At 34.1% G+C, this 17,486-nt stretch overlaps 1 protein-coding gene across 1 annotated transcript in view; it reads left to right on the top strand.

Moving 5' to 3' along the window:
- Positions 1 to 243: 243 nt before the first annotated feature.
- Positions 244 to 17,486, top strand: part of LOC133183480 (calcineurin-binding protein cabin-1-like) — a 29,000-nt gene continuing 11,757 nt past the window's right edge. The window contains exons 1-26 of the mRNA XM_061318438.1: positions 244 to 282; positions 447 to 533; positions 1,854 to 1,964; positions 2,161 to 2,298; positions 2,395 to 2,496; positions 2,835 to 2,913; positions 3,273 to 3,402; positions 3,548 to 3,596; positions 3,758 to 3,858; positions 5,630 to 5,696; positions 5,816 to 6,290; positions 6,725 to 6,852; positions 7,210 to 7,292; positions 7,743 to 7,828; positions 8,596 to 8,824; positions 9,057 to 9,096; positions 9,266 to 9,342; positions 9,836 to 9,963; positions 12,082 to 12,152; positions 12,276 to 12,366; positions 12,458 to 12,597; positions 12,678 to 12,764; positions 12,952 to 13,076; positions 13,837 to 14,007; positions 15,270 to 15,386; positions 16,865 to 17,159. Coding sequence (XP_061174422.1) covers positions 280 to 282; positions 447 to 533; positions 1,854 to 1,964; positions 2,161 to 2,298; positions 2,395 to 2,496; positions 2,835 to 2,913; positions 3,273 to 3,402; positions 3,548 to 3,596; positions 3,758 to 3,858; positions 5,630 to 5,696; positions 5,816 to 6,290; positions 6,725 to 6,852; positions 7,210 to 7,292; positions 7,743 to 7,828; positions 8,596 to 8,824; positions 9,057 to 9,096; positions 9,266 to 9,342; positions 9,836 to 9,963; positions 12,082 to 12,152; positions 12,276 to 12,366; positions 12,458 to 12,597; positions 12,678 to 12,764; positions 12,952 to 13,076; positions 13,837 to 14,007; positions 15,270 to 15,386; positions 16,865 to 17,159 — 3,210 coding nt within the window. The 5' untranslated portion in view covers positions 244 to 279. The remainder of the gene's footprint in view (positions 283 to 446; positions 534 to 1,853; positions 1,965 to 2,160; positions 2,299 to 2,394; positions 2,497 to 2,834; positions 2,914 to 3,272; positions 3,403 to 3,547; positions 3,597 to 3,757; positions 3,859 to 5,629; positions 5,697 to 5,815; positions 6,291 to 6,724; positions 6,853 to 7,209; positions 7,293 to 7,742; positions 7,829 to 8,595; positions 8,825 to 9,056; positions 9,097 to 9,265; positions 9,343 to 9,835; positions 9,964 to 12,081; positions 12,153 to 12,275; positions 12,367 to 12,457; positions 12,598 to 12,677; positions 12,765 to 12,951; positions 13,077 to 13,836; positions 14,008 to 15,269; positions 15,387 to 16,864; positions 17,160 to 17,486) is intronic.

Genomic DNA, 17,486 nt, shown 5'->3' with positions numbered 1-17,486 from the left:
ATAGGCATCTTTTATTTACTAGATCTTGACCTTAAGCTACTGATTAATATGTTTTCAATTTGTAGCGTATTAAGTAGTAAGTGAAGCAGACAGGTTGTGCACACCTCATTTGCAACTACTTTCCGGAACACATTATGCATAGCGACCCGATTTTTAGACACTCCAAGAAACTGGTTCCCAAATTTAACACATAAAAAAGACCAGTTTATCGATGAATAGGATGCCGCGAAGATTTTGGTTACAAAGTGGTGGTATGGTATAAGGTGACAATGCTTTAAAATGGTGAGTGACAGACAAGGATAAAGTAAAAGCGATATGCTAATTTTAAAAAGATTCTTTTTCATGTGATGTGATGAAAAATTACCGTTTCTCAATGATCTCTGAAATCGTGTCTGAACAAACTCGAACTGTATTAATAAAATGCACGAATCGTTGTATCTCGCCAGATAAGAATAGCTGCTCTGAATGATAGCAGCAGTGGATTTGATGATGACGATGCCAGGAGTAAAGCAGTCGGAACAAGGGAGGCTGAGGTATACCCTAGTTAAAATTACTTTACTGTTTCTTGGGACGGCCCTTCTTTCATATTGTTTAACCCCATCATTACACAACTCCTTCACTTTGAAGAAACTCCCCACAGTTGATAAAGAAATGTGCCATTTTTTGTATGCTTAAACTCTTCAATCAAATGTTGAACTAAACATCTGTTTTTGGTGTGACCGTTGGGGTGAGCACAATTGTATACATCAAAAACAGCGTGAAAAGTTTATGCAAACACTTTTAACTTTGATCTGCCTCTTCAACAAGCACGAAACATTAGGAAGATTTAGACTGTTACATCACATTTTGTCATATATTTGTTGCATTTCCATAATGGAAGCTAAACATTGTAAATTTTTAACTTTTATTTTGTTTAAAAAGCTTTTAAGCATTGTAGAGTACATGTAGATGCAATTATTTTTTTTTAATTCCTTTAATGCTGTCTTTAAGAACTAAATCTACGCAATATCTGTGGTACTGTCATGCAATTCATCATTATAGCATGAAATTATGGTAGAGAAAGAATTCTTGGAAGGTTTCACACAAAAATCTGCTTGACAATGTGCAGATTTCAGTTCCAATTTTGTCTGTTCTTACACATTAGTCTTTTTAGCTTGCTTTGCCAGGGGCACCTTGCTATAATGGTCAAGTTCAAGATTTTGTGAAAAATAGATTTGGTTATAATACACCCAAATAATCTATTTTATTTATCGTGTTATGTAAAATCAATAAACACTTTTCCTTTTATGGAGTAAAATATTGGTATCTCTGACATGTGTCTCCATGCTCATTTGTTACTGATGAATCATTCTTCAAATGTTTTGAAAATAAACATTTAATTTTCATGGTTTTATTAGAATTTGTTGGAAAGGTTCAAGCACTTAAATGTGAGAAAATCAGTTGCTAAACCTTGTGTTTATTTCTGATTTTAGTCCCTTACACAGAAAACTTCCATGAAGGTTAGGCAAAAATCAATAGTAAAAGTTCATAAAGGTGGTTCTGAAATCCCAAAAATGTATGGGTAGTTAATAAGCATTACTTGTTTGTATGATATCAGAAAATCTCATGTCACCATCGTTGAAAGTCATGAAGAGATGTCATAACATCAGAATTATCAAGAACAACTCCTAGTAATAATTGTCAGTAACATTAAAATTCTTTTTGCATATTTTGAAGCAAAAACATTTTCATATTTCATAATTCATATTTTGTTATGAATTTTGCTACTGAATAAGTTGGAATTTACTGTAATCAGTAGTTCTAGTCTTTTTTTTTTCATAAGAAACAGAGTGTCCAACTTTTTCTGTTTATAGGAATCAGAAGCTTACACTTTGTACAACAAAGCCCTGGGACTTCAAAGACAAGATATACAGAAAGCAGAGGAGGCATTTGAGCAACTTCTAAGTCATGGTTTCATCAGAGAGGTATTTCATTAATAATAATTAATTGAAGTTCAGTTAAATAACAGTGTTCAAAACAGATGTAATGCCTTATTTTCATGTATTTTGAACATGTATTTTTCTAAGCTAAGCATATGATAGGCTGCTGAAAGGCCATTTCAGTGTTAATTTTTATACTGATACATTGAATAAACATTAAATTTGTTTTGTAACAAAACAGGCAGCCAAACTCATTGAGACGGAGACTGTGGGGATCACACACCCTGGACTTCAGCTTCTGTACTCCATCTACAAAAATCTGGCTGCCATGTCCCTCCAGAAGGGGGACCATGAGGAGGCAATGGAGTGGTACATAGAGGTAAAGGTTCAGGAGGACCTGGTCTTATTTTGACTTGTTAGAAAACTTGTACTCTGGTATGATATTCCTGTGTGTGTGTTTTTTTTTCTTCTTCAGGCAGTCAAAGTTGATGAATCAGAAACAACTGTCTGGTACAAGATAGGAACAATAGCCCTGAAACTTCATAATTATCAACTTGCCAGGCTAGGATTTGAACAGGTATGAGACAAACTGACTGTACAGTAAAACACGCTTATAGCAAACATGCTTATAATAAATTGACACTTACAGATAAGTGATTTTCATTCCCTATGACTTTAAAATGTATTGTAAACTTAACCGATATAATGAATTAAGCTTATAACGAAGCAAAATCGTCCATCCCTGGCACTTCATTATAAGCGTGTTTTACCTTATACAGTATTTGGAGATCTTATAGAGTTATAGATTTAAAAAAAAAGTGAATCTTGGAGAAAGATTGTACAATGAAAAGACTCAGGAATGGGACAAATTCATGTGCATAATGGGCACTTAAGGCTTTTTTTCTCCTTTTTCAGGGTCTACAGTGTAATCCAAACCACTGGCCATGCCTGGACAATATCATCACAGTTCTTTATACCATTAATGATTACTGGTGTAGGTTTGATAGTTTTGTTTTTTTTTTTGGGGGGGGGGGGGTGTTTTCTATTGTATGAGAATTGTCATATTCTGGCACAAGTAAAGGCAAAAGCAAGAAAAGAAACTCATCACAAAAGAATTCACAGATACATGTACTTTATGAAGTAATTTTCTAAATACATGTGTATAAACATAGAAATGGCCATGAAATATGGGGTCTGTTGAAAATGAAAGTTACATGCCATTCTTTGTCAAAATATCCAATACTGAGGCTCTGGAGGTCACTTGTATACATGTACCATATATAGAAGTCTTCCTTATTGGAACTTTTCAGTTAACTGCATGTAAGTCCCTGCCTCTTCAATCATGATTTTCAGATTGCCTGTACTACATATCCAAGGCTTTGAAGAAAGACTATTTGTACCCCAAGGGAATTGTTTTCAGGAATCAAATTCATAAGGAACAACCATCCCTGAAAGAGGCTACACAAGAAATGTTTAAAGAATGGTAAGATTAACGTTTTGAAATAAAAAATAAAAATAATTTATGAAACTGATTATAAATCTTATGCTATTCTACAATGCATTGGTATTGGAACATGGAAATACTCGAGACAACTTTGAAATTATTGATGCTTGTTTTTGATTTATAGCAATTCACTGATTGATACAGAGAAAGTGGATCAAGAGGAAATAGATGAGGTATATGATAATTTTTAAAATGATGAACTTGTTCTTCAAGAGGATCCCAAGGTCATGTGCAGATTTGACTTATCTTTCCTTTTGAAAACGGAACATAATTTTTTTTTTTAAATACCAGTATAAGGTCTTCAAATTCTTAAGCTTTATTGTTGATTCCACAGTATGTGAATGAGGCATTGAAGATGAGACAGAAAAGAAGAGAATTGGCCAGAACTCCCCCAATGAAGCCCAACAAACTGCCAGTTCCTGTTAAATCGTATACGTAAGTCACAAACTGTCAGTTCTTTTTAAATCATATACATAAGTAACAAAGCCCCAGTTCCTAATAAGTCTTATTAGTCCCCTACCGGTGAAACCGGAGGGGACTATAGGTTTCCTCTGAGTCTGTCCGTCCGTCTGTCTGTCTGTCTTGTCCGTCTGTCTGTCTGTCCCTCTGTCTGTCTGTCAGTCTGTCCCACTTGGTTTTCCGCACTTTTTTCCTAAACGCTTGCAGATATTGAGCTGATTTTTGGTATGTGAATGTATCTTGATTAAGTACAGATCAAGTTTGCATTTCGTTCCGCTTCATTGATTTTTGACAGAATTACGACCTTTTCAATTTTTAGGGGTTTTCCGCAATTTTCTTCTAAACGCTTTCAGATATTGAGCTGATTTTTGGTATGTGACTTTACCTTGATTAGTTAAAGATCAACTTTGCATTTCATCCCGCTTCATTGATTTTTGATGGAATTATGGCATTTTCAATTCTTAACGGAACCAGATTACACTTGCCGGTAGGGGACTAGTATTGCTAATGCAATACTCTCAGAATGCTTGTTTTTAAGGTATGTCACTCGTGAAATTAGTTATATCAAGGATTTTTTTGGGAAGTATATTTTAGATAAGTACTCATACAGCATGACTCAAAATCGCAAAGAAAATGGGGGGTCAGTGTGCATCTTACTGAGCGACGGTACAATTAAGTTGACCTTTTTGCACTTAATTTGTAACTCTTTGGTTAATCACTTTAATCTTGATCATATTTTATCAGATCGGTAATTATGGCAGTAAATATATCTTATTTTATGTAAAATTGTTTGAATAACATTTATCATTGAACAAATCATGCAAATTAATGCGCATAAATTATTGTGTGACCTTTTTGCACTAAAAAGTATCACATTTGGGGTATAAAATATCTAAAGAGACAATTAAATATTTTCTTGTATCAAACTTTTTATGACTTAAGTGCTGATCGGTTGGAAGTATCGTGTTGTTTAAAATAATGAAAGAAAAAGTTGGGGTCAGTGATGTAAATTTTGAGATATTGGTCAAAATGTGCAATTTTCAGACAAAAAACGGTGTAAATTTTATCTTGACTCCCTTAATATATCTTCATTTCTTGGCAAAGTCTGTTGAGTGAATGTGTAAAATTTGTTCTAAAAATATAAATTGAGACCTATATTTAATATTTCTATCATATCATAAAGGAAAATATTCTTTAAATAAAAATATGTGGGGCTGAAGTTCCAAGATATTAAATTTAACAAATGTGTAGATTTGAAGAATTTTCTTCAAAATATCCTTCCACCACAAGAAATAGTCCCTCATAAATCTTGTTTCTTTATGAATTTATGAGCAGTTTTTTAATTGAATGTTGAATAATTTGCATTGTTTGATTTAAATATGTTATAAAAATTGAATTGTAATAAATAGTTTTGAAGTTAAAGGTTCTGACTGAACTATTCTAAAAAGCTTACGAGTGACATACCTTAAGTCACATACTGCCAGTTCCTGTAAAATCATATATGCAAATTACAAATGGAAAGTACTTATTAAATCAATAAATCTTATATGTAAGTTACAAATCGACAATTCCTGTTAAATCATACACGTAACCTAAATGCCTGTTCTTATTAATTAGTGTTACAAACTGTCAATTGCTCTTAAATCATTAAATGAAAGTTCCTCTTAAATTAATCATGAGTTATTTACTGTGGACTTGTGTGAAATAGCAGATTCTATATGTATTCTCTTTTGATGTTTTATATCAGATGGTTGTCCTTGGGTGAAAGCTTGATTGCTTTATATGACAACATTAAGAAAGCCACCCCACCAAAGGTCAGTTAAATCTTACTTCTGCATGTATGTCCATATAAAACTGTTCAAACAAAATAAAGAGTTCTAAACATTTATAAAAGCATTAAGTTTATTTTTAAACATTCTGTCTTCTTTTGCAGAGTTTGAGTATCAGAGTTGACTTGAGTGACTATGCAGTAGATAGAAACAAAAGTCATGAAACCAAAAAGGAAGAAGTGCCAAGTCAACCTGCAAGTTCCACAATTTCATCAGAATTGCCTCCAGCTGTGGAAAAAATGGATGTCTCAAAACCTGAGGAAATGGAGGTTGATCACACTGCTGTGACAGAAACGTTGACAAACGTTATCTCTACTGATAGTGTTTCTGACACTGTTGTCAATTCTACTGCTGTGACTGCCAGCAGTGAAACTGCTCTAGTTCCAGCACTGCCCACTAGTGACAACATCGTTGTTACCAGTACTGACACTACAACTGCTGCTCCAGAAAGTGTAATCCTTGTGACCTCTGCCACTCTGACCTCTGAACCAGAGAATGTAACTGTAACTGTGACCTCTGAACCTTCAGCTCTGGAGGTGTCAAATTCATTCCCAACTTTGTCTGCTATTCCCATTTCAGGTACGCTAGACATGGAAATTTGCACACGATGGTAATTTAACATGAACACAGTAAGAAATCTTTTGCGTAAACATTACCCCTCGTACCTATTCTTTTCACATATTTCTTTCATTTTTAACTGTTGTAATGTATTATCTTGGTATCATGGAAATAATCCCCAAGTTAATGGTTTTTGCCAATAAGCACATAACTTTACAGCAGGGTTTGACAAACTGCACGGAATTTTTAATTTCTTTGTCAATCTTGGAAGAAAAAAAAACATAAATCCATGTTAGCACCTTTTTCAATGATTTGAACTATTTAAATTTGAAAAATAGCAGGATGAAAATCAGATTGATTTAATTTTAACTTTTTCTCAGGAAATTACTGAACTGTTCTTATTATATAGACCAGTTATTTAAAAAGTGTTCATTATTTTTTGAATCTACATGTAGTGACCTCTGCATTGCAAGATAACCCTGGGTCAGAAAATAGTGACACAGAGAGCAAGGTCAAAGGGCAAAAGAGGAAGAAGTCATCAAATTTTGATAACCCGTACTACGAAAAACGACGATCAGCCAGGGTAAAGGAAAACAAACTGTAGATTTAATATATTAAATAAGTTAAAGATTTAAAAAAAAAAAAGGTAAAGATTATGTAACGCTTTAAGAGCATTATACTTGTTTGAACCTTTCACTTATATCTGCTGTGAAGCGTATGGGGAAAATTTGTGTATTTGTACATTTAATTACACTTTAGATTTTCTTGTCCTAAATATTTTGATAGTCTTATTTTTCGCAGTTGTTTGCTACAAAAATTCCACCATTTTATTGATGTTCATATTTAGACACTGTGTGATATCTTAAATATTACAAATCCTAGTATGCTGTATGAGGAGTATTATATCCGGAGAGATAAATTTATGATTGAATTTGTACAGGTGAGAAACACTTTCACACGGAGAGAGGAGGAGCGAGTGAACTTCCGAGAGATCCTGGAGACATTCATACCTCCCAGTCTCAGGTATAGATTAAAAACAAGTTTGTAATAATTAATATCGTTCAAATAAAACATCATCATTATGAGGTGTGCAATTAATAGGTTACATTTATGGAATTTTGAACCCATTAGTTTTCTATAGGTTTATTGTATGCTTACCTACATGTACATGAATATTACTGGGATATACATTGTAGGTATATTTCAGCAACCTTTGGGTAATGTTTTGGGTGGTAAATGATAATCACCCTTGTGTCTGTTTATTGTTTAGGATGGTAAATGAGGATCAAGGCCTAGATATGGATATTGCATACATGTACATATATAAGGAATAAAAACACTGTGTGAATTCCTTACTGCACTGATAAGTTCATGACCTTACAGATGGAGCAAAATTCACCTAAATAAATGAAAGCACATCATCTACAGTTCACCTTCAATGTTAATGACTATTCAGTGTAATTGTTTATGAAGGTCTGGGGTTGATGAAGAGGAAATGGAGACCTTGGATGTTGTTTCTGACAATGAGGGATCTGTTTTTACTAAACCCAATAAAACTGGTAAGTATCTTTCACACTATAGAACCATTAGTACCTCACCCCACTTAAAGGAGGGATCTGCTTTCACTAAACCCAATCAGACTGATCAATATCTCACTCCCTAAAAATGGTTTAGTACCTCACCCACTGAAATGGCCTACTCCCAAAAAACTAATTTTGTTCCTCCTCCATTGAAACTGAAGAGAAGTTCAAATCTCTCCTAATAAATTGAATTACTGTAGATCACTATATTTTCACGACACTTTATTTTTAGCTATTTGGTATATATAAGCGAGACAAATTTTTTGTGAGCTATGGTTTTTGTTGTATATAATCCTTACTAATACGAATATATGTGAGAATGAAATTTTCGCGAACAGACAGACTTGCGTAATTATGCGAAAAAGTTCTCGCACATAAAAAGTGATTTACACTAGTACTTCACTTAATAAAATGGGTTAATATTTCTCCCAGAACTGCTTTAATTCCAATTGAGATCCCAATTATGAATTGCAGAGTGATATCATTGTGTTTTCTCATCTATTCAGGATTCACATATACACGTATGTATTTTTCAGGTCTTGATAGATTTCAATCTCCAGCCATTTTCAGTTTTCTGTGTTCTCAACTAAGCCAATTAAAAACAAGTCTTGCAAAAACAAGATACACGTACATTTACAATTGCGGGGACATCTGTAAAAAGAAATGTATTGGGCAGCTTAAATATTGTTAATGCCTCTTTGTAAATAAATTTTGAAAATTTCAAAAAGATAATAGATTTATTTCAGAAACTGGAACAGTATCAAAGGCAAAATTGTTATCAGATACAGAGGAAAATGATGTCAGAGAATTCCTTGAGAGAGAACAGAAAAATGGTGGCCTACTTATGTTGATGTTACATTTCCTGGAGTCCCTTTGTGACAGGGCAGAGCTAGCCTGGCCCCCAGAGCTCGCCTCCATCTATGTAAGGGTATATACAAGATGGAGGAGACATATAGACCTGCCTTGTTTGCTCAGGTTAGCAAATTTGAAGTTTGCCATCTTAAGTTGAACTTTCATGGTCAGTTATTTGTAACTCACCTGTATTTTATAAACTTTAGAATTTTTAGAATGATTACAGTAACCTTTCGTTTGATGCAATGTTTTTAAGCTTTTGTAACTTGACAACTTTTCAGTCCCAAATTGTTGTGATATATGCGACAATAATTCAGATATGTATCTTATCATCTTATTTTTTTTTCTTGTGAAGTAAAAATGAACCAGAGGAAGATATAAGAGTGTTTGGAAAGGTTTGTATTACAAATGCTCTTTATTGCTTAAAAAAGGTTTAGAATTTACCTGATTTTCAAATCTTATTGAATAGCTTAAAAATAGAATAAAAATATACATTCTATCTATGTTTTAAAAGAAAAATAAGCTATCATGAAATTCTAAGCTACTGTAGTATTCTTGTTATAGATGTTGTTGTTGAAGCTGGAGTTTCATTTTGATCAGTGGTTAACAAAGCACCTCAGAAGTGGAGCCTCACCTAAAGGGTATTTATACATATACTACTAATCACCACTAGATTCTAACACAATAGCATACAATGTTATGATTTTGTGATACTTTACAGAGTTAATTAAAAAAAAATAGGTTAATACATTAATAGGTACATGTGTACCTGTCTATGCTCTAGAACATGCACATGTAGATGCATGTTGGATTTATATACATAAACGTAGTTATCAATTATAGAAGATAACATACTTTACTTGACTGAAATTGAACCTAAATACAGTCAAACCTCGCTATCTCGAACTCGATGGGACCGAGAAAAAAACGAGATATCCAAGGGTTCAAGATATCGAGGGTAAAATACTTAAGAAATACGTGGTTAGGACTTCCCAATCACTTTGACATATCCATGGTATTCGACAAATCCGTGTTCGAGATACAAAAGTTCAACTGTAGCTATTGATATCAAAATTGAGAGATTTTCATGTTTCGTTTTAATAATGTTATTAATAGCAACACTTCTCACTGCAGGAAAAGTCCTGGATCAGGCCTTCCATCAGAGATGCCCAAGTTCTGGGAGGATGACATGGATTATATATTTGGGTTACAGGGGCAGTCAGAAGTCATGGGACCTTTGTGGCTACAGCACTGTGTTAGAGGTAGGATTGACTGTCAGTCTGACAGAAACAGGGGAATTAAAAACTGAAACTGGTATTTAATACTGAGTAGTGATGTTTAGATTGGCAACGCAGGTAGGTTAAGGCTTCCCATAGAAAATCACAGTGCACTCTGTGCCTTCACTCCTCTGAACTACCAAAATATGACGTCATAATGGAAAATGACGTCAAGTCAATGCCAACTTGAGGTGTTATGATGGGGAGGGTGTCATGAATTTTACACTTATTTCAAATTGCATGTAAAATGCTAGATAGCTTTTGCAAAATTCACGGGTCGTTAAAGGTTTTTTAAGTCTTAGATGTCTGAATATTTTAAAAATACATCGCTTACGTACCCTTGATTGAAATTCAGCATGTTCAAAATGCTTACGAAAAATATACTTTTGAAATGTACTCTGTTTTATACCCGTGGTTTGAGGTAGAATTTATTTTGTGTCTATAAAAGAGTCTGGCGCAGGTGATTAATGAGGATTAATCTGAGATTTTTTGTGGAAATCTGTAAGAAGAGGTTGTGCTCTAACTGAATCTTGCTTGGGAAAAATGTGTGATGGCTTTGTTTTAATACAGATTTCGATATTGTGTGGAAAATACCCTCAAATTTGTAGGTAAGTTGAATTCCTCATGAAATATTTTGTACCCAAGTAATACTATGACTATTCCCAAGCACATTTCGGGTACACAAGGAAACGATGAGTTTATTATACCCCCGCTCCGAAGGAGAGGGGGGTATACTGTTTTACCCTTGTGTGTCTGTCTGTCTGTCTGTCCGTCTGTCTGTCTGTCTGTCCGTAACAAACTTTGGTCGCAGTTTTCTCAGCAACTACTCATCAGAGGTGCTTGAAATTTTAACACACTCTTTGTTTAGGCATGTCATATGGTGGGATTCATTTTTGTACGAATTCAATGTCAACTTCCTGTTTATCCGTGCGTTTGTCCGTACCATACATAAAAAAATTTGGTCGTAGTTTTCTCAGCAACTACTCATCGCAGATGCTTGAAATTTTAGCACAATCTTTGTTTAGGCATGCCATATGGTGGGATTCATTTTTGTACGAATCCGATGTCAACTTCCTGTTTATCCGTGCGTCTGTCCGTATCACACATAACAAACTTTGGTCGCAGTTTTCTCAGCAACTACTCATCACAGGTGCTTGAAATTTTAACACACTCTTTGTTTAGGCATGCCATATGGTGGGATTCATTTTTGTACTAATCCGATGTCAACTTCCTGTTTATCCGTGCGTCTGTCCGTACCACACATAACAAACTTTGGTCACAGTTTTCTCAGCAACTACTCAACATAGGTGCTTGAAATTTTAACACATTCTTTGTTTAGGCATGCCATATGGTGGGATTCATTTTTGTACGAATCCGATGTCAACTTCCTGTTTATCCGTGCGTCTGTCCGTACCATACATTACAAATTTTGGTCGTAGTTTTCTCAGCAACTACTCATTGCAGATGCTTGAAATTTTAGCACAATCTTTGTTTAGGCATGCCATATAATAGGATTCATTTTTGGAACAAATCCGATGTCAACTTCCTGTTTATCCGTGCGTCTGTCCGTACCATACATAATAAATTTTGGTCGTAGTTTTCTCAGCAACTACTCATCGCAGATGCTTGAAATTTTTTCTTTGTTTAGGCATGCCATATGTTGGGATTCAGTTTTTACAAATCCGATGTCAATTTCCTGATTATCACTGTGTTTGTCCATAACTGAACTTGTGTATTCACATCAAAGCGGGGGTATTATTAGTGAGCATTGGCTCACAGACTTCTTGTTTATATAACAAAAAAAGTCATGTGATATCATAACAAACATGTTAATATAAAGCCGAGGGAACCCTCTATATAAATTGAAAGTACTAAAGTACAAAACTTATAATTAAAACCAAAACGGACCTCGCAGTGAAAAATTATGTTTTGAGCGCGTTTTAAAGCTTCGGGAAGCCTTAACATAGCTGCGAAAAAGATTGAAGTCTGAAGATTTTAAATTCAAAAATTTTGTGTCAGTCCAAGATGTGAACTTTTAAAGCCAATGGTTTCAATAAGTTTGCAGTTGTTTATGAAAATTAAGCAAATTTCTTTCTTCTGAAGCTTACTGGCTACAGGCTCGGTTGTGTCTACTTCAAGGAGAAATTCAGTATGCCTCATGCAGTTTTCACAAGGTATATATTTGTGATCGTTTTTTTTTTCCATCGTCTCACATGTGTCAAGAAATAAAGCATTTTATTGTAAGAGGATACATTATCTTTTGTTCTCATTAAGAGTTATTTCCATTTATGTACTAGGCAAAAGAATTTTTGAAATGGAGAATAGAGGATGAGAATGCCCAAGAGATTCTCCTGAGGAACTGCCAAAGTGACAACTGGATTTCAATAGGTATTTCATAAAGGCAATTGAAAGAAAAAGAACATTATGCTTGCTAAAACATACCTTATCATTTGCTGTTTGATATGTTGTCTCATTCCAGAAAGCATTGAGCGACATCAAGATTCCTTGGAGAGAAGTCAGTCCATGGATGAAATGCAGAAATTGTTTGAAGCCAAAGAATTTGAAAAAGTGGTTGAACTTTTGTTAAAGGCAGTTAACCAGCCAAGTCAGAAACCCATGGTGGGTTGTGTTGCTGTAAAATCAGGTTTTGATGTCAGGAGTGTTTCAGTAAGTAAATGAGCTCTTTGTTTCTTCTCCAGAGGATTGACCCTGAATCTGTTATACCTCCAAGGATTGAACAACTCTGCTTGCTACATGACTGCCTTCAAAAAATGGGAGATATGCAGGTGAATTCCTTTATACTGGCTATGAAAAGAATCTTGATTCAGTTTAACAATAAGCACTATTAAATTTTTTATTTGTATTGTAAACAAATTCTAGTACTTATGTTGACAACCCTATAATAAAATTTAGAGATTGTGTTCACTTTTAGCCTCACATTTACAGTAACTGCTCTTGGCTTTTTGTTTTTAGAGGTCCATACATTGGGGAGAGGTAGCTTTTCATGAGGCCTTCCAGGGATACAAGAAGGCCACAACAAGCCCACAGAAGGATGAATGGTCAGCGGTGTTAAACCAGATCTGGTCATCACTTCTTAGGTAAGAAAATACAACACAAATTGCAGAAAGATTAACAATGACCAAGCTCATCTCAATAAATGTTATCATTAAAGATGAAATCTCAGACAAATTGATGATCAGTAAGATGTACATGTACTCGTTTAATTTATAAATTCATTAAACATAATGGGGGGGGGGGGGGGGTCACAGAATTCAAAGCAGGTCTTTGTATCCCTAGAATAATGCAGATTCAGTGTGGTAGGCGTCATTGTTCATAGAGAAGGATCTGCTCCTAAAAACTTGAACCTGGTCACAGAAAGTATAATTAAGATGTAGCATTGGAAACAAATATAAAAATGTCCTAGGAGTCAGGTTGTTTGAGAATGCAACCCAAAGTGGGTGGTAGACTCCATCTAAGGCTAAATACTTCCCCGAGTCCAATAGCAAACAAGTACCGTGAGGTGTTTGGTTCAGGTAGGGCTTATGGTTATTTTGAAATTGAATTGATCCAAACTTAAAGCTGGTCACATCTAGGAATTACATGTATATGTCAGCTGGAGCATCCAAAGATAGTGCATCTCTATGCATCTTTGGTCCAGGCCTTATAGGTCGAAATTGAACTTGTAGAAATTTTAAACATGAGACACAAAGTGGTTTTATTTTGTCCCTGTTAGCTAAAAAGGGAAGAAGAAACCTAAAAAAATATAATTTGTAAAACATGTAATTAATTGAGCTGAAACTTTGGAATGAATTGTGTAAAAAATCAGCAGGCTAATAGAAGTTATGTATTTTACAAAAGAAATCTGGAGAAGCCTGAATGTTTGAAGGAGCTGAGTGGACCTCGTAAGAATCGTTTGACCTATGACCTGGTGTCTGTGATTGACATCATGATGTCGGTACCAGAGAAGGCCACTGATATGCCAATAGGAAGTGTATTACCTTGGATGATTCTGTACTCCATCATCCACTGGTAAGTTGATCATCCTTAATTGTAAAAATCCACTGGTAAGTTGGTCATCCTTAATTATAAAATAAATGTGTTGAAGATAACAGGTTTTCATTTTTTTTTCCTGATTCAGAGCCTATGATAATTCCTGGGAAAATATCTGCCTGTTTATTCTCTTGCTTAATAAAAATTTACAACTCACTGTTTCTTCTATCTTTTAAGTTTGGTTTGGAGATATTTTAACTATTTATAAGTTTTACAAATGGGATTGGACAAATGTTCTTAAAATTTGGTACACCCTTTCACTACATGTTAAGGACTAATGACCCTCTGCTCCAAATTTCACGAAAATTTTTTAAACTTCCCAACATTGATTTTCATGAAGAGCTATAGCATCAAAATCAAATGAAAAATAGTTTGAGGTAGGAAGCGCTGCTTATTTTTTCATAAATGATTTTTATGTCAGATCATAATATGAAGAAATTTTAACACAGAGATAAGTAAGAGTAATAATTTATTATCACAACATAAAATTAGAAATACACGGTGTATATGAAAATAATATTTAGTGTCATACCTACTAAATTCATATTAGAAAACATAATGAAGCGCTGCTTCCTAAGTCAGAATATCACAATGTTATATGTGGTTGTAAGAAAACAATACATCCTGTTAACAAGAGTTATCTTTCTTATAAATATTTTTTTCATTGGAAAAAAATGTAATACTAATAAAAATTCTATATTTGGTACTTGATACATTAAACCATTTTTAAAATGATCCTTAAAAAGATAGAACTTATTCAATTTTTAAAGGTTTTAAAATTGGATTTAAATGTTTTTTTGTCAAACATAATAAAACAATTTGAAAAGTACAGTCAAAGGAAATAGAAGGTAATGTTTCCAGCAGAGGTTAAGTTTGATCGAATTGACTGCTCAAAGGTCTCGATAATTAAAATCTGATAAAGTAAACTATGAGTAAAACTAGGATATCTTACTTGGAAAGTTATCTCTCTTTTCAGAGGGTCGGTCCCCCTTAATGCAATTTTACATCACAGTTTAAAAATAAAAGTAGAAATTTGCAATGGATTTCAATGAACAAAAAAAAAAAAAAAAAAAACAATTACTGAATGTAAATATAATTGAATGTGTATGAATGCTTTTAAAAATATTAAATTATTCATGAAGAGGCATATGGAATTGAAAACCAGTGTTTATTAGAACTTTTCTCTTTACACGGTAAATAAATTTGAACTACTATTTTCATGATTTTTTTTTTTTCGATAGTGAGGAAGAGAAATTCTTTGCCCTACATAAGGAGCAAGAATCTACAGACTTGAGTACCCAGGAGAATCTGCCCTCATCGTTGATGCTCCTCAATGTCTCACATGAATATCTAGGAAGGTAGGGATGAAAGAAATCAGGCCTTGGTATCTTGAACTCAGTGGAAATAATGTAAAATGTAGTGTAATAATGTAAGATGTATGTAGGAATTTAAGGTATCAGAGCCAAAACTTGAAATACTGTAGATCACCATATTTTTGCGACCTTATTTTTATGCCCCCGGATCGAAAGATCCCGAGGGTATATTGTTTTTGTCCCGTCTGTTTGTTTGTCTGTCTGTCTGTCTGTTGTCAACTTGAACCTAGCCCACAACTATTGCACTGTCAAGGGTAAGGCTTTAATATTTGACATGAGTGTTCATTATGACAAGACTTTCCCATTGGTACAGAAATTTTTGATCATGTGACCTCAACTGTGACCTTTGACCTACATTTGAAAAACTTTAACATTGGCCATAACTATTGCACTGTAGTCTACGTCCCACTCCAGAATTATGTTACCTTCAGGGGCATAGTGTTTCACAAACACATCTTGTTACTAGAAAGTTACTGTATGTGTACTTAAAATAGCGGGCTTCATATTTTAGCAGCTTTGGTGCAGACAATGATGCGCTAAATCATGAATACCATTAATAAATCATTTATAAATGCAATATACGCTAATTCATGAATACCATTCATAAATCATTTATAAATACAATATATGGCATGTTTGTGAGTAGTGCTAATTCATGAATATGCCAACAACTCAATACCCAGGGATTGCGCTAAATTTTGAATATGCCAATTTATGTTCATGTACAGTATTTGGTATTCGTAAGCAGAACAAAATTTTCACTAGTGTTGGTTTTTCTTGTAATCTTGATAATATACACCTATTTACTGGCTATGAGGACAATAGCAAGTTTATCGTTCCCCAAGACAGCAACTATTTCCCAAGGCGCAGCCGAGGGAAATAGTTGCTGTCGAGGGGAACGATAAACTTGCTATTGTCCGGATAGTCAGTAAATAAGTGTTTAATTATACCAAAGCAGTCTTTACTTGTGTTACGTCACAACCTGTATAAAACCAGAAGAGTTCCGAGATGAAAAGCGAGGGAAACAGAATGCTGCCGGTGAATAGTTTAATGACTATTTCACCATGGGCAAATAGCACAAAAACTATTCCACGGTAGGGGCTGTTTGGAAAAAATAGCATGTTTATTCATAATATTTTTATATAGAAAAAATTCACAGAGGTATAATAAAAAAATATATTCAAGAGTAAAATTTTATGCAACAAAGTCGAGTATTTTGAAAATGTTCTCACTCAAATGTTTTAAAGATTACCCATGAAGATGTAGTTTAACATGAATGATAAGTAGGGAAAATATAACAGAGGAATCTGCATTTTTTTGTTTATATACATCTTGTAGCTGCAAATGAATATATTTGTCTCCTAGGAATTTACAAAAATTTGAATACTGGTCTATCTTCTAGTCAATTCAAATTGATTAAAAAATCATGAGACCATTGCTATCATACATGTATATTATTACAGCCATTCATGGTGCACAAAGTCAGATGGGAAATTGCTGATATTTTTCATGGATGTCTTGGAAAAGAAACTAAAGGACAATTTTAAGTACACAGATGATCTCAGACAGATGTATGAACAGTGTGTTTACTGTCTTTATGGTCATCCAAATAAGAAGGGCAAGGCCAAACACCTGGCTGACCACAATGTCCCGCCCCTCACTCTCACCCTCCCTCAAGCCATACAGCTGTTTGAATATTACAAGCCAAAGAATTTGCCAGAGTTTGACAGTTTTAAGACCGACACTGTTTCTGCTGAGGTAATAAATGCAGATGTTAAGTTAATTTTCAGGGAGCCAAGAAAATGCTGAGATTCCTATCTAAACAAATACAAAGAGTTCCATTTGATATTTCTGTCATACAGGGGTACTTCTTTCAAGAAAAATTATGCATAGTGAACTGTCTATTGACTTAGGATCAATAGTTTAATAATTTATATTTGATGAGTTGAATTATACCTCCTCCAGATATGTCAGATGATTAGAGGATTATATGCATTAACTGTAAAAGTCAAGTGTGTAACAAAAACAAACTGCAAGGGATAACCCTAATGTCTGGTGACCTAATATTTTTTTTCTAATTTCAAC

Source organism: Saccostrea echinata, unplaced genomic scaffold (genome assembly GCF_033153115.1).
Source record: "Saccostrea echinata isolate AGI-Se365-2 ecotype Australia unplaced genomic scaffold, CSIRO_AGI_Sech_v1 ptg000001l, whole genome shotgun sequence".
Classification (NCBI taxonomy): domain Eukaryota; kingdom Metazoa; phylum Mollusca; class Bivalvia; order Ostreida; family Ostreidae; genus Saccostrea; species Saccostrea echinata.
Note: the sequence above shows the minus strand (reverse complement) of the source record. Positions and strands in the feature narration are given on the sequence as shown.